Source organism: Ochotona curzoniae, unplaced genomic scaffold (genome assembly GCF_017591425.1).
Source record: "Ochotona curzoniae isolate NIBS_2020 unplaced genomic scaffold, NIBS_Ocur_1.0 contig_4645, whole genome shotgun sequence".
In the NCBI taxonomy this organism is placed as follows: Eukaryota; Metazoa; Chordata; class Mammalia; order Lagomorpha; family Ochotonidae; genus Ochotona; species Ochotona curzoniae.
In genome coordinates, this window is record NW_024466353.1 from 786,232 (window position 1) to 809,103 (window position 22,872).

The following is a 22,872-nucleotide window of genomic DNA, read 5'->3' on the forward strand; positions in this document are numbered from 1 at the left end:
TTCCTCGCTGGCCCAGAGGGAAGGCATGTGGAAAACACTGATGTTCAATGGGTGAAGAATGTCTTTCCTCCTCAGCGGCACCTCTGTGCCTCTTACAAGGCACGGAAACCGGGGATGGTTCATATGTAATTCCCATGAGACAGCGCAGGCATCTCAACCTTCCTTACCTTAGCTGATAGCAGATATGGTAAGCAGCCGAGCACGAGGCCTCATCGGTCCTAGCACCTTGGCAAGCATGTGTGTTTTTGAACACAGTTCTCTGAATGCTAAGATGCCCATATCAAAAGGGGATATAAATATGACAATGCAATGGGATCCTTCCTTAGTGGTTTCGCTGAAATTTGATCCGAGTGCCTCAAAGTGGGCATGTATAGGGATGGAGAGAGAGAGAGAGAGAAAAAAATCAGTTTTACTGATTTGTAACTCTGGGCTGGGGACAAGTCTGTGGTTATTTGAACACGCTTAAATTCTAGCACACTGTAGGTGCTTTTAAAAAAGAACTCTTGAATCCCCAGTGTGTAAAGGCTTCTGGGAGCTCCATAGCGTCCCCTCTTCCCGCGGGCCGCGACTGGTGAATGCTCGCTGGCCACTTCTGAACACCATTACAGGAACTTTAACAACAACAGAGGACAGGAGATCGCCATTAGTCCAACGCCTCTGTAAACAGTTATTTCAGAAGCAAATACCTCGGTGGGGGGAAATTGCCTTTATATTTCAGTTGGATTCTAGAATTTGAAAAGAAAGAGAAGTACCCATGCCTCTTGTGGAAAACACAACCAATTTAACTTCTGGAAATGATTTCACAGCTTGGAGCCCGGCAGTGCCTATTTCGGATTAAACTGTGCATTAATTAAACGCAAATGATTTCAGCATTCATCACCTTGCATTTGCACCTCCCAGAAAACCAAAACAAATGCTGGAGTTCTGAGCTGAGCGGGCACGCGGACACACACACACACACACACACACACACACACACACACACACACACACAGCGGATCCCAAGGGCACGGGCTGTAGGAGGTCAAGGGCCCCCGTGGACGCTGCGTCCCAGCGCGTTGGCAGTTGGCGACCCCCCTCGGATCCCCCCTCTGCTGCTAGCTCCCGTGGCCCGGGAGGCTCCAGGCGCCTCCAAATGTTTTCCATATTTGTTCAGCCTCCGTAATTCGAATACCAGAGCAGGCTCAGCCCGCCCCGCGCGCCGCGCTGCGCTGCGCTCCAGCGCCCAGGGCGCCGCACACGAACCCACCCAGCCACCCAGCTACCCAGCCACCAGACGCCATGGGCAAGGACAGGCAGCCCCGCGGGCAGCAGAGGCAGGGGGCGCCGCCGGCCGCGGACGCCGCAGGGCCCGATGACCCGGGGCTGAAGAAGGGCGCGGGGACCCGCGAGGATTGCGGGGACGAGGAGGCCCGGACGTGCTGCGGTTGCCGCTTCCCGCTGCTGCTCGCGCTGCTGCAGCTGGCCCTGGGCATCGCCGTGACTGTGGTGGGCTTCCTTATGGCCAGCATCAGCTCCTCCCTGCTAGTCAGAGCCACTCCATTTTGGGCTGGGATCATTGTAAGCATCAAATCTGTTTTGCCTTAAGCGCGAATGCCAAACCTGGAATGCAAAGCCGCATGGTCAAGTTGAGACTAACCCAGCTGTGCATGCTCCCTGCTCCTCTCTAACTTGCGACCTGCTTGGTGACCCAGGTGGGAGGCACATTCGGCCTCCCTGGGGTTGGGAGGCCTGGTGTCCTGCTCCTGCTTTGGAGCTCCCAGCGCCTGCAAGGGATCTGACGCTACCTTACTGGAGCTGGACAGGCCACTCCCAAAGCCTGCTGGTAAGGGTCAAACAGAGCAGCCTCCATAACCAAAACAGCCACACTGTGGCCTTGTCCTCTGGTGCCCTGGCCCCACCCTTGTTCCTAAACAAGCAGTCAAAAGTACAGTAAGTTCATAGTGCAGAAAGCAGGTGGTGGGGTGGTGGTGGGGGAAGCCTGTACCTAGGGTTGCCACACAGGGCAGTGTTCATTTTATCTTTTTAAGTGGAGGTTCCATTAGTGGATTTTATGAAATAATGTTCTAAGGCAGGAAGTAGGACTAGAGCAAACCCATTCTTAATCCACCCTAGTCTCAAGTGGGAAAAGCCAGAGTGCTGGCTGAGGCCGAGGTCTGTTCGGGACTCAGCTAACTCAGCTAATGGATATGCTGTTCCCACCAGAGCAGTGCTTAGCTGTTAGGAGTGAGTATCCTCACAGGTGCACACCTGGTTTTGCTAAATGAATGTTGGGATGTCCTTATGAACACCAGCTAGATGGCTTGGGTGTGTCGCTTCTCTTCCACACATCAGCCTGATGGGATGGTTATTATTATCATGCCTCAAATGAAAGGACCCCTCATTTGTCCCTCACGAGAGGACAGACTCACCCAGGATCTGGAGTGGCAAATCATAGGCCAGGCTCAGTCCTTGACACACCTAAGGCCATTGCATTTTCCTCCTGGAGATGCCTGGCCACCACCTGGGGTTTGGTATGTTTCTATGACATTGAAGCAGAGTGCAGAGGGCTTCCTCAACTCTTTAGTGTGTAACTTCATTTGACCCTAGAAACAGGGCTCTAAGGTTGGGGTTGTTACTTCTCTTGGGACCAGAAGGAAAACAGCCAAGAGAGGTGAATGGGGACAGACCAAACAGACTCTCCTGTGACACTATTAGTGACCACAGCAACTGTGGGGCGTGGAACAGTCCTCAAGATAATCTTGTGTCAGGGACAGACGTTAAAGACACCTGATGAATATGCATTGGTGTAGGAATTTCTTCTAATTAAGATTATTTGCCTTCACAGAATCTTGCAGAGTAATTTAAAACTTTTAATTTGTGTACTAAGAATTCCCATGAAATTATCATGATTGGAGTTTTCTAAATCAAGTGATTTTAAAAATAGCTGATCACTAAGATATTCTGGGTATTTTAGTCACCCTGGCGGCAGCTTGTCAACATACTCAGGGGGAAATCTGTCTGTCCTTTCAGGCAAGGCTTATTAGCAGAAGACACATCGAGGTATTTCCTATCCTTTCTTTAACTCAACATCACGACGCTCAGTCCCAAAGAAGCAAATTCAGTGTAGGGAGAAAATTCATCTTCATGTTTGGGGCATGGGCGGTGTAGACCTGAGGCTCCCATGGGGTGTATGTCATTTCCTGACAGCTCCCTGAGTGTGACATCAGGACCGTTGGGTACAGCCAGTGCTCTGCCCTTCTGGTTTTCTTTGTTCAGGTCTAGGATGCACTGGAAGTGTGCTCACAGCACGCAGCCCGAGTACAGGCCTCTCAGCAGAGAATCTGGGTGGAGCAGAGCAGCAGGCAGAGGCATCCCGAGACCGGTGAGCAGCCTGGCCAGGGAGGACACGCCTTTCTGCAGGCCCAGAGCTCACCCTTGCTGCATGGTGTGTGACTGCTCTCAGGAGAACACATCCAAGTGTCAGGGAAGGTAGAAGACAGGCAGGCTGCTGGAGAAGTGCAGATGGGTGATCACCATCCTCAGAGTGGGACAGAGGTCCTCCACCTCTCGAGGTTTCCCTTTCTCTATTGGCATCACGATGACAATGGTAACTGCGGCCTCGGAGTTAGATACATGAATTCATGTAAAGCATTTTTAGACAGCATTGGCTGACATCAGCATTCAGTAATTCAGTTCTTTTTATTACCCACTTCAAAGGAGAAGTGGTTCTATTTTACCTAAATTTTCATAACAAGATGTATTTATTTGAAAGCCAGAGAGAGAGAGAGAGATCTCACATACACTGATTGGTTCCCCAAATACCTGCAGTGGCCCAGGCTGGATCAGTCTACGCTGGGAAGCAGAAACTCAATCCTGGTCTCCCAACACAGGTAGCAGGGACCTAAACACACACACCAACACTTGCTGCCTCCCAGGGAACTCATTAACTGAAAGCTGGAATTGGAAATGGAGCTGAACGCCACACTGACATTCTGACATGAGATGTCATTGTCCCTAGTGGTGTCTTAACCGCTGTATTAAGCACCTGCCCCAAAATGCTCATTTTTAACTCAGCAAATGCCCCATATCACTTGTATATTTCAGTGAATTTATTTGGGTTTGTTTATTTAAAAGTTGAGGGGTTAATCCGTTGAAGCCAGGAACCAGGAGCTCCATCCATGAGTGTTAGGGAACCAAGTACTTGAATCATCTCATGCTGGCTTCCAGAACATGCATTAGCAGCAAGCTGGAATCAGTAATGGAGCTGGCACCAAAACCCAGGCACTCCAATATACAAGTGTCCCACAGGGCAGCAGCTTAAGCCACTGACCCACAGTGCTTGCCACTCCCATACCAGTTTGAATCCTGAAGGAGATATGAATTTGTCCATCTCACCTTTTTCTGTGTTCAGCCAGATTATGACTTGTAGTCTCAGATATGTGAGAGTAGTCCAGTGCTGTCTGATCTCTGTGGAGGTTTGTAAAAAGGAAGCAGAGGGTCCACCTTGGGCTTGTCTTCTCAGTAATAGAGTGATTCTGGTCTGGTATATCCTGTCATAGAAAAGCTGCTAAGGAGACTTTCAAAACCAAAGCAGTACAGGTCCATCCATGAGGCTGTAGAAGCAAACCCACTTGCAGAGTGTAGACTGGATTCAGGCTGCCTGCTGCATGCACCTGTCTGTAGTTTGACATGTCTCCATATGCCAGGGCTCTGGTAGAGCCTTGGTCATCTCCTTCCAGATGGCATCACTTCATTTTACAGGGGTTGGTAGCCATTGGGCCTGGGATTTGGGGATTGCCACTCCCACTGTAGAACCTGATCATGTGTTCATCTGCTTCCCTGACTTTTGTTGACCCATCCTGGGAGACCTGATGAATATTCAATGGACAAATACCAAAGACGCCCTTGTGGATGGTGATCACGTATTAAGGCCAGTGGAACTGTGAAAAAAACATTGGTTATTTCTTGCCTATTCACAAATGTGACTCTCTTCAGCCTCAATCAGAGAGATGACTGAAGCCTTGTTTCATTTACCCAACATTTTTATAAAGGAACTCTCAAAATCATTTATAGGTGGTTTGAGGGTTCTAAGTCATACCACAATGACAGCACAAAGTGATACAGCATCTCGGAGGATAAACTTGGCTTGGCAAGACAGGAAACCCTAGGAAACATAAATTTGTTCTATGTTGTCACCAATGAATGAGTTGATTAGCTGGGTCAGATAGGATTTGATTTGCTCATCCTGCTTGAATTCTTAATGTTGATGGATAGAAGGAATCTACATACCTTTGGGTCTTTCCCTACTTCCTACTCAAATGCACCCAGCGTTGGTTTAAGTGAAGCACTGCGTGTTTGAACTTGGGCTTGTTTGTCTTCATCCAGTGTCATTTGTTGAGGGTGTATACCACATGAGGCATTGGTATGAAAATAATGAATCATGTACCTGCAAGAGACATCCAGACCCTGATGGACACATCCCCTCATCATATCTGACAGTCACGAATACTTTCAAATTAGAAAACTTAACCTGCACAAATATTTTAAAGCCCATTTACCTTCCACAGTGTTCCACTTACAGTGATTTATTTGCTTTGGCATTTGAACTCTGAAGTCGATTTCTGAGCAGGTTTCCCGTCTCCCCTGGGGATGTGTAGTCTATTGATGCCCTCTTGGCTCTTGTGGGGAACATTCCCCTGGAAAGCGGGGGCTTCCATTGCCTCCCCGTGCTTTCAGATTTTCTTTCCTTTCCCTCATTGGTCCTGTATCCCATCTGCTGGAGTAACATCATGTTGCAAACATTAGAAAGTTTCAGATAAGGGCTTAAAAGAAAGGAAAGCATAATTCTTTATTGAATGTCATTTAGGTAGAACATATCCCATGAATCTGGAAGGACCAAGAATCCTGTCAGATGTTTCAATAATGATTTTCATATGTTAACTCCCCCTAAGGAATTCAAAATGCAGGTGTATTCAGATTTTTAAACATTTAAGTCAACTTAATGGGGGGGGGAGGGGCGCGGAATTGATGTGCTTCTTAGCTTTAGAACAGAATCCAGCATGAGCTTCGCAAGTATGTCTATGACATATAGCAAGCAATGAACAGACAGGTCATTATCCATAATTTTCAGGCAGAAAAAGACATGACAGTTTGGCTAAATGATTTAATCATGATTATAAAAAGAAATGGGAAGAGAGTAAAGTTTGGCATTGTGATTTTGGATAGAAGTTTCAACAAGTCAGGAAGCTGAAAGCGTTGACAATTCTCTGTATAGATATATTGAAGTTTGAGAAATTTAATGTGGAATTATTTTGTCAGAGTGTGGTTCATAGTAAAATAGGGAGGGCTCTTGAGAAAGTTCATGGAAAGTGCATATTATGAAAAAAGTAGGCATGGATTTCGAAACGCTTTTTTACACAGAGATAAGCCTAACTTTTAATTCGATTTTTCCACAACATTTTGCAATACTCTCGTGTGGTGGTGTCCACATTCAGTCTGGTCTGAGGACATGACTATTTTCTAGACGTTGTCTTGTTTTTAGCTTTGTGAGATTGTTCTGAAGGGTGATCTTTAATTAGCTCTGTGTGCTTGTGGGGGACCCTGAAGAGTATACATCAACATTCAAAAGTACACCCCAGGCATGCTGAGGGGTTTAGCCTGCGTGCTTCTCTATGACTGTGGGGCAGGGTTAGGATTGGTCATCCAAGTTTCATTAGGTAGCATTTCACTGCAAAATTTAGCTAATTTTTACAGCCTAGGTCCTGGAAAACTAAAAATAAAATACTGGTCAAACTCCAGAGCTAGATAGGAACTTAGGATGTTGGATTTAAATCTCCTCCTTATTACTTTGATGTGAGTGTTTAGGTCTAGGCTTATTACAATGAAAGTTCATAAGCAGCTGGTGAACTTCTTTAAGCAAACAGGTGTTAGGAATGAGATTTATAGCATCAACGAGACAGCCTATTTTAGAGGCACACCCTCTTTCAGATGGCTTGGCTGCAGCCTCAGATCTCCAAGTATTGAGACAAAAACTTGGCAGGCGCAACTTTCAGAGAAGCCTGAGTAAGGCAGCCTCCTCAATCATCTTGGTTAATTTTAAAATGTGTATGTGTACACGTACACATATGGCTTTGTGTTAACTAAAATACATTTTTCTTTCAGCTTTTCTTTGACAGACTGGATAGCTGGGACAACACACACTCCCTTTTCTCACCATTCTGAGGCTGAGATCAGAGGGAGAACATGGCCGGCTCTGGTGAGGGCTCGGTTCTCAGCCTGTCAATTGCGCCTTCTTGCTTTGTTTCCTTGACATTTTTTTCTGTCTCTCCATACGGAGAGGGGGACAGTTCTCTCACTCCCTCTCTGAAAAACAGGCCAAGCCTACCAGTTCTATTGGATCCCTCAAAACTTCGTTAAACTTAAATTACTTTCTACAAAACCCCACCTGCAAATACAGACACTAAGGGGTTGGGGCCTCCATGTAAGAACTCAGGATGAGCACATTTCAGCCCCTGGCACTCTTGGTAAGATCTGTAAGTTGTACAGCCACCTCCAGGATTCCTGAGAATTCACGTAAGCCCCCTAGAGTGCTTGGAATGGCTAGACATCAGAATGAGTCCCATGAAATCAGAGCCAGCCATCTGGGGTGGTATAACCGGTGGTAGAACTCTGTGCTTTAGAGCCACGGTACAGTAAATTCCTGTCTTCCTTTGCTGTTCTGGGGTGTAACTCAGTGTCAGGATGAAGCTGAGCGACCTCTCTGGTGGTTGCCTGAGGGGTACCATTGGAGCCCGCTGTCCTGTGAGGGCCAAGGACCTCATACTGGGGCTATTGGGCCTCTTGGCTCCTTTTGTTGTGTAGCCATTACATTGGTTTTAACTGTTGCAGCAGTAATGGAATGAATACTCAGTTCTGGGAAGCAAGTCAAGGTAAGACTCCAAGGCCTTACTCTCTCCCAAGTGCTGCAGAAACCCAGGCCATGTGAGACAGAATACAGTCTTAGAGAACAGCCAGTCCATTCTCCATTCCAAAAACAAGGAAAGAGCAAAAGGCATGGCCACTGGCAAGTTCCAGAGTGATTCTGCAGTCCCTTCCCAATACAGCCTTGAACATGAACCCCTCAGCGCTGTGATTCCCATGGACTGGCAATGGGCCAGACAGTGCCTGGCTCACAGAATGCAGGTTTGCTCACACACATGACCCTTGGACTGTCTCCCTTCTGTGGGCCTAGCACCAGCTCCTGCAGGTGTTAGCTGCTCTCTCCTGGCTGGGAGATGCAGGGAGAAACCTGGAGCATGAGTGGCACCCTTCCCTTGTTATTTAAGATTTGTCTATTTTTATTTGAAGGGCAGAGTCAGAGCGAAGAAGACATCTTCTGTTCCCTGGTTCACCCCCCAAAGGGTCACAATGATCGGAACTGATCTGTTCCAAAGTCAGGAGCCTCCTGCAGGTCTCCTATGTGGCTGCATGGGCCACAGGACCTGGCCATTTTCTGGGCTGCCATCTCAAGTCATAAAAAGGAAGCTGAATCGGAACTGGAGCAGCCAGGACATAAAACTGATGCACGTTTGGGATGCTGGTGCTATAGGCAGAGGCTTAGTGCACTCTGCCATGGCACCAGCCCCTCTCCTGTTGTTTTTAAAGCATTTGGCTCAGCATTCACTAGAAGGAGCCATTTAGCAGCCCTTTTAAGATAAGGTGTTATCAAGATCTGGGCTCTTGTGTGGCAGGTAAGGACAGCAGACAAGCAAAAAAAAGGGAACTGCTGATGTGTTGAGTAGATCTTGACAAAGGAGAGAATTTTAGCTTTATGATTACTGGGGCTGGCAGAGCAGACAGTGAATAACACCAGCCGGCCTTCTATGATATCAGGTGTGGCGTATCTTAGGCCATTAGCGTGAACCTTACCGGCCAACAAAGCCTCCCAGGAAACCTGTTCCAAGGAGGGAAAGAACATTCTCTCTTGTTTTCTGTAGAGGCTGAGGGCCCAGTGGACAGGGTGCCCATGCTGACCTGCCTGTTGGGTTGGAGGGGAGGGGGCACTGGAGCCAGCAGCATGGGCCAAGTGGGGCTGCCGTAGGAACAGACAGAAACCCTTCCTAACTCAGGCTAAAAAAATCCAGACCTCTGACTTTGGAGATCACGCCAGAAAATGCGCACCCGTTCCCCAGCCCTCCTCTGGTCCGCTTCTGAAAATGAAAAGGCCAAACCCATGCAGGCTAGCTTCGACTGGTAACCAGTGCTGTGAACCAGTCCTGGAGGGATGCCCATTCCACGATTTTGCTCTCTGTGCCGAGCTCTGAGACCAACCATGCTTTTACAAATGAAGGTGAAGTGGGCCGTGCCCATGGCATAATGGAACCCTCCATAAATCGCTGTCCCTCCTCAGTCACCACAATCGAGTGCGTCACAAATTTTTCCAGCTTGAGACCTCCCCGGAGCCTCACTGCCCAGCTCCCATCACAAAAAGCTCAGTGTCTCGCCAGCACATGTTGCCATGGCAGGGCAGGGGCAGAGGGGGAGGGCTGAGGGCTGCTTGGGGACAGAGGCCTCCTCGGCTTGGAAAGGACAGAAGACTTTTCAAGCAAGAAGTCCCAGTCGCTGCATGCTGCTGAACACGCCCTAGTAGCCTGTTGAGCTTTTCAGAGTTACTCTGGAGGACAAAAGACACTAGGTAACTACTCCTTAGGGTTGAACAAGAGTTGGATTTATTTGTGATTTGCTGTGCGATTTCTATCAGCTGTGCTGCACAGCAAGTGATTGTCAGTGGTACCATTTCACAAATGATGAACCCATGGATGCGAAGGTACCATTATTTCTGCTGCCACTTGTCAGGTGGGACTTTGGGTGAGACCCTTTCTAGTCAGGCCTGAATCATGTAGTCCCACCTAGGAGGTTACTAATTGGCGGGGATTCCTAAAGGAAAAGAAATGAACTAGATGTATTTACTGTTATCCACAAACGTGCAACAACTCGTCCTCCATCCCCCACCTTGTGGGTTCATCCACCAGAAAGGTTGGAACATTCTTCCTTGCTTCTCTTGCCTTCTTTGGCCACAGGTAATTTTGCAAGACTATGGATTGGTAGAACTTGGTGGTTTGCTACCGGTCATCACTGCCCTGCCCCAGGTCAGGTGGTTAACAAGCAGCAGCCAGAGGCCTATTGAAGAGTGCTTCCTTAACAGGCAGAAGTGCCTTGTTAGCCCCCAGGTGTGGTACTCACCTGCAGCTAGTGTCAGGGTGGGGGAGATGCGAATAATTACCACGTGGTGGGAGCTGGGAGAGGGCGAGAGTCACGCTGCCTGTGAGGCTGAGAAGGCGAGGAGGCCGTGTGTTTGGCCCGCGGTTAAAATGCTGGTCAAAGGTGCCTGGGTTTGATAGCCAGTGCAAGCTCCTGAACTCCAGCTCCTGAACTGCCAGTTCCGTCCTGGGAAGGAGCAGAGTGTCTCAACTAACTGGCTGGGTTCCTGCCACACTGATGGGAAACCCCAAGACTTGGCCTTGGCTCCGCGATAGCTGCCGTGGGCACTTGCAGAGTGAAGCAGCACACAAAAGTGACCTAGGTAGGTACTTATCTCTAGTATGTATTTACCAGCCCTCTCTCCATCTAGCCAAGTAAAAAATCTATTTTCTAAAAAGGCAAGTAGACAGGGCCTGAGATTATAGGGAAGGCTGCAATTCAAGGATTGACTAGTGTGAGTATAATTTTACTAACTTATGACCAGTTGCCAAAAAAAGTTCGGCAATTTAAAATTTTCATTGTTGAGTGACTTGGAGCAGGTGAGAGTATTTCTATGATTTTTGAAAACATAAAATTTCAATTCCATAGTAATAATGTAGAAAATAATAAAGCAAACAAATATTCATCCCTAGTTTTATCAGATGTTAAGGTGCTGTTTTTATTGTTCTTGAAAGAAAACATTAGGGTAGATGGAGTCATGTGCATTTCATTTCTTTATCATGTTCTCCCAGCTTGCTTACGCAGAGGTATCTACTGCCCTGACTTGGGTGGTTTTTTTGGTGTTTGTATCTGTTTTCATATTGTTTAAATGTATGTATCTCCAACAAGTATTATTTTGGACTTTACACACATGGTCTGTCATGTTTGCTTAACATCATTTTTGAAGTTTATTCAGTTTAGAGTGTGCATTCCTATGCATCTTACTGTAGGGATACATGAGTGCAAGAATCTATTCATTCTTCTATGGGTAAAAATTTAGACTGTTCTTAAAGTTGTCGTGACTTTTCTGCAAATACAGTTTTTCATGGGATATCCAAAGTTTCTCTAAGGTGTATTTCTAGAGATTGAATTATTAGTTCATAAAATACAGATATCTTACTAGATATTGCCAAATTATCACAAACTCGTCGTTGTACTATTTTACACTTCTATCAATACTAAGCAGTTTTTTTTTAACCTTTCTTATTTGTGTGAAGTAGTATCTTTTTTTTCTAAATTAGAGACATACATACATACAGACAGATCTTCCAACTACTGGCTCACTCCCCACCTGGCCTCAACAGCTGGAGCTGAGTATGAAATCAGGAGACTCTTCTAGCTCTCTCAGGGTCAGGGTCCTGGGGATCAGGCCATGCTTTGCTGCTTTCCCAGGCCATTAGCAGGAATCTGTATTGATGGTAGAGCAGCCAGGACTTGAACTGGCGTCCTTATGGGGTGCTGGTGTTGCAGGTAGACATTTAGCCTATACCATGGCACTGACCTCATGATAGTATCTTAAGTTACATTTTTCAGATTATTACTTAACTGAGTATATTTTATGTTGATTGGCCATTTTATTTTGTTTTTTGTTGCTGATTTAGTCAAAACATACTTGCTTTAAATTGTCTCGCTAATTTTCTTAGTATCATTGTCATAATTTTTGGTTATGGTTCTTTGTTCTTATCTATTCCTTTTCTGGTATGTACTTATTTTATATTTTAAAGAAGTTTCTTAAGATTATGAAGATATCTTTCTGCTGTTTTCTTAAAATGTTTGAAAAAAATTTTTTTTGTCTTTATATCTTTTAAGTCACCTAATGCTTTGTGCCTGGTGGAAAGGGGTCTGTTTTTCCTCATGGGTATTGCTAATTGCTTCAGCACTATTTAGTACAGGAACCATCCTTTGTACACTGATTTTGTGTCTTATTACATCAGTATCATGTTGTCTAGTCTGAAGTAGCCCTGGAATGTGTCTTGTTGGAAGGAGCAACCCAGCCCACTCCACCTTATTCCTCAGGGTTTCCTTGATGTCCTTAGCCATTCTCTCTTCCATAAAAAAGGAACATTCAGAAATTTCATAGAATATCTTTTGTGAGAAATGCATATGTTGTTTGTTGTTTGTTGTTGTTGTTGTAATAAGACAAACTTGTCCTTTAATAATACTTTTCCAAGGGCTATTTGAAGCATCTCTCTATACTTGATGGTATTTCCATGGTATTTGTACCTTTTATTTATAAGCAAAGATCTCACTATTTTTGGTCCTTTCTGGTTTGTGTTTTGATTATTGAATTCTGTTTCCTTGCTTGGCGCTTATTCCATGTGCTTTTCATAATATCAGGTATTTGATGTTTGAGACTGACTTTGTAGCTAATTTTTGTAAACATTTCATATTTGCTTGAAAAATTGTGGGTTTTTCCCTTTTGGAGCTTAAGATTTCATGTGAAAATTTAAAATGAAACTTGTTCGTCATTGTTATTTAATCTACAGCTTACTGATTTTCTTTTTTGGACTGGATCTAAGGATTAATTTGAGATGTGATGTGTCTTAGAGTTTTCTAAATCAGTTGAATTTATTTTTTCTTCTTATCCTTACTTGAGATGTTAGTCTACTTGATAGCTAAGCAAGGTGTAATACGTTCCTCTAGCCCTAGGCTGATGGCTGTATTTTTTTTCCAGTTGTTTGAAAATGTAATTGTACTGTCTTGAGACTCTGCTTGTTGCTGTTTAAAAACCTATTCCTTCTCCACCTCCCCTATGGCTTTTCAGATTTTCTTTGTTTTTGGTGCCTTATGGCTTAGATACAGTGTGTCTAAGTGTGGGTTCTGTTTTGGGGTGTACTATAAGAGGCAAGTTGGGCTTCCTGAACCTAAGAATTGTGTGTTACTCCCCCATTCTACAAGACCTCCAACCATTTCCCCTCCTAAGTGTTGCCTCCCACTTCTTCGTCCCTTTATCTGGGCTACTGGGAACGTGGGTGTAGATCTTGGCATTCTGGCCCCCTGAGCATTGCCATCACAGAACACCCGAGGCTGTCCTTTATCCAGCAAAGAGGCCATTCTGGCTCAGCATTCTGGCTCTGGCCTGGGCTCTGCCCCAGTGAGGACCTTCCCTCCTGCTGGTGGACATTCCGCTCGTGGGAGCATGAGCAAGGACCCTGGGCAGTGCCGTTGGAGGAAAGGAGCGGCCGGCTGGGCACAGTGCTGGAGCAGGACAGAGTGGGCACGGGAAGCTGGAGATGCCCAAGGGAGGGGTCAGGCCTGCTTAGCATTTCCCTTCAGAAAATCGTTAGCCCTCCAGGAGACCCCACCTCTTCAACGACCTGGCCTCGCCCAGCATCGCCACGCTGAGGCCCCGCTTCGGCCCCGCTTCCCACAGGTGCGCCTTTGGGAGTCACTCATACCATACCCAAACACGGTATTTCCCAACTAACGTCCTCTCCCTTTATCTCTCAGTGCTGTATTTTGGATTATTTTCTTAGATCTTCTAGTTCACGATGACCTGTTCAGTTGGGTTGAGTCTTCTCTTGATCTATTCAAGAAGTTTTAATTCCACTGATTTTTCATTTCTTATATTTCTAAACAACCTTATATTGTTATTTACATTTTTCATACATAAACCTTACACATTGTAAAGATGACCTGCTCTTTATTCATTTTTTTCACGTCTCTAGAGTTGCTTCTTTAATGTTTCTAGTCATTTTAAATGTGATTTTTAAGTAGACTGTTTCCACCATTATCTGGGATTCTTAGAGATTTAAATCAGAGAGAGAGAGAGAGACAGAATGAGAGAGAGACAGAATGAGAGAGAGAGAGAGACAGAATGAGAGAGAGAGAGAGACAGAATGAGAGAGAGAGAGAGACAGAATGAGAGAGAGAGAGAGAGAGACAGAATGAGAGAGAGAGAATGAGAGAGAGAGACAGAATGAGCCATGCACACATGCAAAATGCTGGCCTTTAGTAAAATAATTTTTTTATACGTTTGCTAATATTTTTTAAAGATTTATTTTATTTTTATTAGATATATAGAGAGAAGGAGAGACAGAAAGGAAGATGTTCCCTTCCCTGGTTCACTCCCCAAGTAGCCAGCTGCAACGGCTAGAGATACGTCAATCCAAAGCCAGGAGCCTGGGGCCTGCCTAGAGGCTCTCCCATGCAGGTGCAGGGTCCCAAGGCTTTGGGCTGACCTCAACTGCTTTCCCAGGCCACAAGCAGGGAGCTGGATGGGAAATGGGGGATGCTGGGATTAGAGCCGGCTCCCATATGGGATCCCCGAGCTTTCAAGGCAAGGACTTCAGCTGCTAGGCTACCACGCCGGGCCCTGCTAATTTTTAATCATGGGTTCATCTTCTAAGAGGCTATAGGTGTGACAGTTTGGTGTGGCCTATTTAAGGCTGCAGCCCTTATAAATATTTTTCTCTTGCATTGTGTCCCAATGGTACCATAAGCCTAGAGCCAGTTTTTATTTTTATTAACCTATTTATTATGGAAAATTTCAAGCATACACAAACTAGATAAAATAATATCATGAACCACTGTGTTCCCATTGCCCAGACTCAATAGTTACTAACTCATGACCATCTTCATCTTATGTTTATGCTGTTATAGTTCCTCCTTACACACACACTACATACCATGGACAATGGCAGAGAGTCCAGAATCCTATTGTCAAGATATAATAAAGAGTTTCATTGTAAGTCCATCTTTGTCTGGAAGCAGAAATGCATATTACACTGCATCCTCACATCTGAATGTTAGTCTCCATTTCACAGCTACTGTGCATCCCCTTAAATGAAAAGTCATAATACAAAATCAACAATAGAAAGAAAAATTTACAAATGCCATGAAGTTAAATGACATGTTACTAGAAATGATCCTCTCCATTACACAGCTACTATACATCCCCTTAAATGAAGAGCCCCAAAACAAAATCAACATCAGGGAGAAAAAACAAATTAACAACACCAAGAAGTTAAATAACATGCTATTAAATGACTAACGTGTAGCTGAAGAAATGAGAATCAAGAACCTTCTTGCAGAAAATGATGCCACTGCATGATCTACAAGTCATTGAATGATTTAATCAGAAGAAAGTGTTTTGAAGAGATGAAACCAACAGGAAACAACAAAATCCATATGATATAGTTTCCCCAGATTTGTGTTGAAGTGTCTCTGCTACAGACAATAAACAGATGGGTTTTGTTTTTTAATCCAGTCTACTATCTATGATGTTTGATTGAGCTTAAGCCATTTACATTCAGAGTTAAATATGCATGGGTGGTACTTTGGTCCTGTCATTTTAGGGATGGGTTGTTCATTGGTTTAGTCTTCTGTTGTCATTTTACTGGGATGTTCTTCCCGTTTGCCTTTGGTTTTGGTAGGTGCTCTTCCTCTTCTCTGTCAAGAGAACATCTTGAAGTATCATTTGTAGGGCACGTTTGAAAGAGGCAAATTCTTTTAACTTCTCTTAACTGTGGAAGAATTTTATTTCATTTTCAAAGACAAAAGAAAGCTTTGCTGGATATGTTATCCAAGGCCGACAATTTTTTTCTTTTAGAATCTGGAATATGTCACTCCATTCTCTTCTTGCCTGTAGAGTTTCCTGTGAGAGATCTCCTGTGAGCTTAATTGGCATTTCTTTATGTGTCAATTGATTTTTCACATGCACATTTAAGGATCTTTTCCTTACATTCAATTGAAGAGAGCTTGATTATCATATGTTGTGGTGAAGATCGCTTTTGATCAAGCCTGTTAGGAGTTCTGTGCCCCTCCTGGATCTTGTTTCCAAATTCTTTCTCCAGATTACGGAAATTTTTCTTTTATTATTTCATTAGATACATTTGCAAACTCAGCTTCTCTTTCTGCACCTTCTGGGACTCCCATAACTCTTATATTTGGCCTCTTAATAGTGTCTTTCAGTTCTTGAATACTTTTTTTGGCCTGATCCAGCTCTGCTTCCAGCTTTTTGTTTGCTTCCCCCTGATGACAGGAAATATCTTCCAATTCTGAGATTCTTTCTTCTGCTTGCTTCATTCTATTTTGGAGACTCTCCACTGCACTTTTAATTTGCTCTACTGTGTTCTTAATTTCTGATATATCAGCCTTGATATGCTTTATTGCTTTCTTAAATTCTTTTAACTCTTGCATGAGCTTCTCATTTTTGACCAGAATCTTTAAAATGAGTCTTATGGATTCTGTGTCCCCATTCTCTCAATGTCTTCCTCAGTTAACTCTGAAGTTGGCATAGGGGTTTGCTCCTTTGCCCAGGAGTTTTCAGTAATACTCTTTGTGCCTTTGTCTCTTCTTTTGCTCTTGATCATTGTACTTCTGGTTAGCAGAGTCTTCCCCTTGGGGCAGGTTTCTAAGCTGTGTCACCCACAGGTCTACAATGCGATTTTACTTGTTGCAGTTGGTATACAACTTTTTGCTTGCAGCCACTTGTGCCACAACCTCCAGCAAGTTCCAGGTCTGGGTTCTTATGTCAGATTTCCACCGTGGTCTCCACAGCCTCAGCTCCTGGCTCATTGCTCTCCACCTCCTGTGATACCGTGCTGAAGCTGCACCATTGTCTCTGCAACCTTTCTCCCGCTTTTGGTTGGAGCAGGTCCCAGGTGTCCTATATAATTAGGTCGTTGGTAGTGCTGATCTTTCTGGAACCTGTTGGACATTAGGTCTGGGTGCCACACAGACCTATTTTGACCTGTATGATGCCATAGTCGGTATTATTTTCCTGCAGGACCAGTGTAATCCATGGAACTCAGTGAGTTCTCACGAGCTCAGCATATGTGCAGTTCACTGTTGTCCCCTGCAGTCCTAAAGCTATTGCCACAGTGTGCAAAATGGCGCCTGATGTACCACTACTAGAGTTCTTGATCTGCTGGCCATCAGATCTGAGGGCTACCCAGACCTGTCTTGGGTGGAACCTGTAGAATGCCATGTTGCTGCAGTTCATGGAGTCAGAAATGAGTTCACTCCCCGCTCAGCGTGTGCTCAGTCCTTTCCCTTGCCTTTGCCTCCTTACCCAAAATGGCGCTGAAGTCAGCTCTAGGGGACTGACTGGGCTATGAAATCCACCCTGTTCTCGCACTGCCCATCTGGGATCTGCTGCTCTGTCTCTGCTCCTGGTCAAATCAAACAGACCAGCAGGACGGACAGTCCTTCGTCTGGGCTCACCTCCCGAGCTCCCAGTGAAAATCTCTTCCCACCTGGTTGCTGGTGGAGTTCAGATCGCCATTAGCTGAATGCTGCTGGAGTAACACCACACTGTTGTGTCCGCTGCTTTCCTGTGTGTGTCAGTCTCCAGGTACCCCTTGGCTGTTGTTCTATCCTTTCCTATTTGCTGAAATATGTCCTCTCTGCTTCATCCTGATGTTTTTCTGTCTATTTAAACGTGTCCTTACCCTATTCCACCATCTTGATTCTCATCCACACTATATACTTTGAAGCATTTCATCTGGAAATATTTTATTGTGTCATCCCAACGATGAAGACTGAATGGTAATAAAAAGCATCAATATCACATCTAACAAGTTAAGTTCTCAATAGGATCCAATCCATGCTCAATTACCCAAGGTTAACTCACGAACATTTCTGCAATTTGTCAGAAGCAGGAACTCAATGGATCCATACATGTCAATTCATTCATATTTATGCTATATTTCTATTTAATGAAAAATCTTGCTCAATTCTCTTGATCCCTTGCCTCCCACTTCTTCCTTCTGCAGCTTATTTGCTCAAATAGCCAGGATTTTCTCACAATTTTTCACTTCACAGTCCCATGTAAACAGTTGGGAAACTTGAAAACCCCAGCCTCAGCTGCTGAGACCAAGTGACTGTCCTGATGGTCTGGTATTTTGTAGCATGGTAAGGGTGTAGCCACTGAAGGGACTACCTGTAAGTCATAGTGCTGGTTTGTCTCTGCACGGGGCATGCACTGCTGCCCACCTCGCTGTTAAAAACCAACCCTCTTGTTGCTGAGGCTGCCAGCCTTCTTGCTACTGTCTAACTTCCACCTCCCTTGGCTCCTTTTGCCTTTGTCAGTTTCTTTTTATTTTCTTGCTAGTTCTGATATTAATATAAAGGATATTTGCTACATTTTATCCAGCATTTTGAGTGCTAAATACAGGGAGTTTTCATATAATGTAGTCCTTAATATTATGCAGAAATAAAATCTCTGGATGCGTTTAAAAATCTTTTTTCTAGGTCAACTTGCAAGTTTCTTAACCTCTCTGAACCGCAGTTTTCTATGATACATGACAACACCTTTTTGCTTATTGAATTGTTTTGGGAAATAAATGAGGTCAATGTCCACAGAGTAAGAAAAAGGCACAGCTTGTGGCTAGCTGGCTAGCAGGGCTTGGAGGATGAGTGGGACTGGGTTTAAGGCGGCTGAAGGAGGAGGCTTACAGCCCTATTGGACAACGAAGGAGAAGGATCCTGCCCCGTGACTGGCACGGTCTTCCTCCATCACCAAACTCACTGCATCATAACCCCATCGTTGGCCCTTCTGCAGTCTTTTGGGGATTGTCATTGGCAAAAGTTCTCCATGCTTCCTGTAAAATCTGTGCCTCAACCTAGACAGAAAGCTGTGTCGTCACACTGAAACGAAGCCCAGGCCGGCAGATCCACCAGTACGTCCTGTGAGCAGGATCATTGTGAGTTTCCCTCCTCCTTTCACTGCAAGTTCATCAACTGTCGAGCCGTGAGATTCATTGCTTTAAAACAGGGAGCGCTTCGCAGTCATCTTCAAGGGAGTTTTTGGAACGTAGGGATTGTGGTTTCTGGGGATGACACATCTTTCCCAGATCTTCCCGGCTCCCCGGCCTCCCTTGGAAGGAACATCAAGGAAAGCACACCAAATCCGTAGGATTTCGGGGGGATTCACACTTTCCTTACCCAACTGCTGGTCCCAAGTTGCCACTCCTGTGTAACAGTTCCCCAAGGTGGTTTGCTAACATCCAAGAAGGCCTAAGGGAACATCTGTAGAGCACACCGGGTGCTGGCAGAGCAAGCACATCCTGCTTTCCGCTCTCCCTGGGCTCTGACAACGGGGAAACTGCAGGGAGATTTACAATGCAGTATGGGTAGGGAAAAAAAATAGAAATACAGTTCCAAATTAGTACGAAAGCCACCACTTTGACTTAGGATGTGTCTAAGCGTATAGAGGACTGAAGCCTGGGCGTAAACGCTCCTTAGTGCTCAACAGGTCTTTACCAACCTACATATCCTTTATAATAGAGCAGGTGGCAATTTGCAGGACAAATAGTTTCCTTTAGAATTGCCTTGGGAATTCTTGATTTTTTTTTTTTTTTAGTTTCTTTTCCACAGATTAAGATTTAGCAAGGTTGTGGGTGAGGATAAACCTGCTTTCATATTTCAGTTGAATTAGCATTCTAATCATGGATTTTGGTTTAATTTGCATGTCTTTGCATACTCACATATGAAGATGATTTTATAGCACGTTGGACACGTGAGTATCAGGTTTCAACTCCAGGATTGTTTTGATAGTAGGGGAGCAGATCAAGATGGAGTGCATCTCACCAACAGGTTCAGTTTGGGAGTATTGAACAACTGCCCTTCTTTTCCTTAGGCCTTGAGGAAATAATTTTCTGTGATGGAGTTTACCACTCAGAATTGCTCTGATTGAGAAATTTTGGCCTAAATCTCTAATATTTTCTTTCAAACATAGTCTCAATTCGTTCTCGCAAAGAAGCATTTTCAGAAAAAAAAAATTCGAATTGTTTACCACCAACTCCCAGGAAACATGTGGAACCTCATTACTGAGGTTATGTGGCCAAACCAGAATCCTTCGTACACAGGCAGAGCTTAGCTCTTTGAGGTGAGAGAAGGTTCCTGTGCTAGAACTTTCCATTGGCAAAAATTCATTCTAATGAAAAACGTAACAAGAGTAAAAGCCGTGGTTCCCTGGAGATGGAAGTTCCTAAGGCAAATGACAAGGCATTGAGCCTCTTCCTGATAGATAACAAGCCAAATGAGATATCCCTCAGCGAAAGTTCTCGGTTCCAAAAAGTTGCCAGCTGCAGCTTTGCTCATGGTGAAAAAGAAGCTACTACTGAGAGCTTAATATTATGAAACCAAGGAAAATGTTATCTTGAAAAAATAATTAGTGCTCAGGGTTAATGTCTGAGCATTGACACTGACTGGCTAGGTGTGACAGTGATTCCATCGCCTTGATGTTCAGTCCTCGGTGGATTTTGTTCTTGACCTGTAATTCCTGTCACTTGTGTGATTTGTGGTGACTGTCTCTGCACTAAGTTTGGGTTAAACAATTGTGGGGTGTAGTTGTTGTTGTTGTTTTAAGTAATGCTGATTTCAATTGTATTATGGCCAGAAAAGACTTTTAACTGATTAGAAGTTTTCGAGAAATTAGATTCTTGTCTTCATAAAACCATACTAGTGTATTTAGAGAAATATACATAGCTCAGCCTGGTCACTAATATTGGAATTTCCTGGGTGGTTGATAAATAGGTTTGTAGCAGAAATTAAAAAAAAGGCAGAAAACAAGTGTAATAACTGTTAGTATTGCAAACTATTATCAACATTCTTGGAAATATGTCTGAAAAGTGGGTCCTTACTATAAAAGCAAAGCAAGCCCAAGTGGCTAAAGAAATGGATTGGTTTATTTATTTGACAAATATTTATTGCATTGCTCAAATGTGTTAAATATTTTACTAAGCCTTCCACATCTGCTGCTTCATTTCTTTTTTTTTTTAAGATTTATTTATTTTTATTGCAAAGTTAGATATATACAGAGAGGAGAAGAGATAGAGAGGAAGATCTTTCATCCGTTGATTCACTCCCCAAGTGGCCACAATGGCTGGAACTGAGCCAATCTGAAGCCAGAAGCCAGGAGTCTCTTCTGGGTCTCCCATGCGGGTGCAGGGTCCCAAAGATTTGCGCCATCCTTGACTGCTTTCCCAGACCACAAGCAGGGAGCTGGATGGGAATTGGGGATGCCGGGATTAGAACCGGCTCCCATATGGGATCCTGGCATGTGCAAGGCAAGGACTTGAGCCACTAGGCCACGGTGTGGGGACTTCATTTCATTTTTGTAGTGATTTATGTCATAGGCCTGATTGGTGTCACCCCAAAGGTGACAAAATTTAGGCTTGAAAAGATATCTTGTCTCAAGTCAGTCATCTACAAATACGTCATTTTTGTTTGTAAAAGATTTTATTTTTAATTGCAAGGTAGGTTTTATGAAGATAGGAGAGACAGAGTTCTTCCGTCCACTGATTCACTCCCTTACATGGCTGCAACAGCCAGAGCTGGGCCAATGCAATGCCACAGCTTATTCCCGGTCTCCTATGCGGGTGCAGGGTCCCAAGGACATGGGCCATCCTCTGCTGCTTTCCCAGACCTCCAGCAGGGAGTAGAATGGGAAGTTGAAGTAGCCAGGACATGATCTGGTGCCCATAAAGGATGCTGGCACTACAAAAGGAAGCTGAACCTACCATGCCAAGGTGCCAGTCCCTAGAAATAGGTTTGATTCCAGGTCTATCGGAATCAGAGCTCTCCTGTGCTTCCTTGGTCTTTGATTTAGTTTGGTGTGTGGCCGATTTGGGTGGAAAACTTTACATACAATTATCTCTTCATTGTTCCTGCTCTGGAGACACGCCAATGGGGCATGTGGATCCTCTGAAGTGCTTGGTAACAGAATGGGTACGCATCATTGAACCAAAGCCAGTGAGGCGCTCATAAGAAACAATTATAAGTCTGCTGTCTTTCATTTTTTTTTAATTCCATTTTTAAGAGGAAACTATATCGCTTGTACAGATTTGTTATTTGCATTTTTCTAATCTCTGTCGTGTTTGTTGGACAAAGAAGCTATGATAACAAGCGCTGCCTTCTTCATAGTTCTGTTCCGTAGCTGATGGTCACTGACTTGTGGGCTGCCTCGCTGCTTTAAAACACGAACCTCATCAAGGCAGGGATTTCTTGTGTCTCCTGCTCACCGTGCTAGCGCCAAGCTTCAGAGAGTACCCGGCATGTGGTGGGAACACTGCGACTGGTTGTTAAATGAGCAGAGTGAGATTAGAGTGTTTATGCTTACATGTATAATTCATTCTCAGCGTAAGTTACACCAGCACAGTTAGAGGTCAAATGAGATGAGGGGGAAAAAAAATCTATGGCCATTCCAGGCTTGTAAGCTATGATCCTAGAGAAACAAATAGGAAAGTGTCCGTTTCTCCACATTCTATGGAGCCTGAGTCTCAGTGACTGCCTCGAGGGTCCCTTAGCTGAGTCATTCAGATCTGACTTTCCTCCTCAGGCCCTGCCTTGGGAATGCAGAAGAGCAGTGGGTTTGCAGTTCTGGCCAACAGCACTGTCAGACTCTCCCAGGGAGGCTGGCAGCCCACACAGTGGTTAGGAGCCAGGCTCTGTGCTGTCACAGGTGCAGTTGTCAGCTCTCTGAGACAGGGCTAATGGGTGACCCGGGGCAGCGGACCCGTCAGAACTTCAGTTTTCTCATCTGTAAAATGGGACTTGGCTCTTGTATAGACTCTGACTTGGTGCCTGAATTCAAGCAGCCCTTACTGTTACTGGATAATACCCCCATCATGCAAGAGCAGTAATCATGGTAATTATGGCAATTTTATAACAGCTTATTATCATGAATACTTGGCTTTCTTGTCATTGCTTTCAATCTCTTGCTGT

The 22,872-nt window shown here is 44.7% G+C and overlaps 1 protein-coding gene across 1 annotated transcript in view; it reads left to right on the forward strand.

The window, feature by feature from the left end:
* The first annotated feature begins 1,197 nt into the window (after positions 1-1,197).
* Positions 1,198-22,872, forward strand: part of SSPN (sarcospan) — an 82,750-nt gene continuing 61,075 nt past the window's right edge. Inside the window, exon 1 of the mRNA XM_040987438.1 lies at positions 1,198-1,560. Within this exon, the coding sequence (XP_040843372.1) occupies positions 1,282-1,560 (279 nt within the window). The 5' untranslated portion in view covers positions 1,198-1,281. The remainder of the gene's footprint in view (positions 1,561-22,872) is intronic.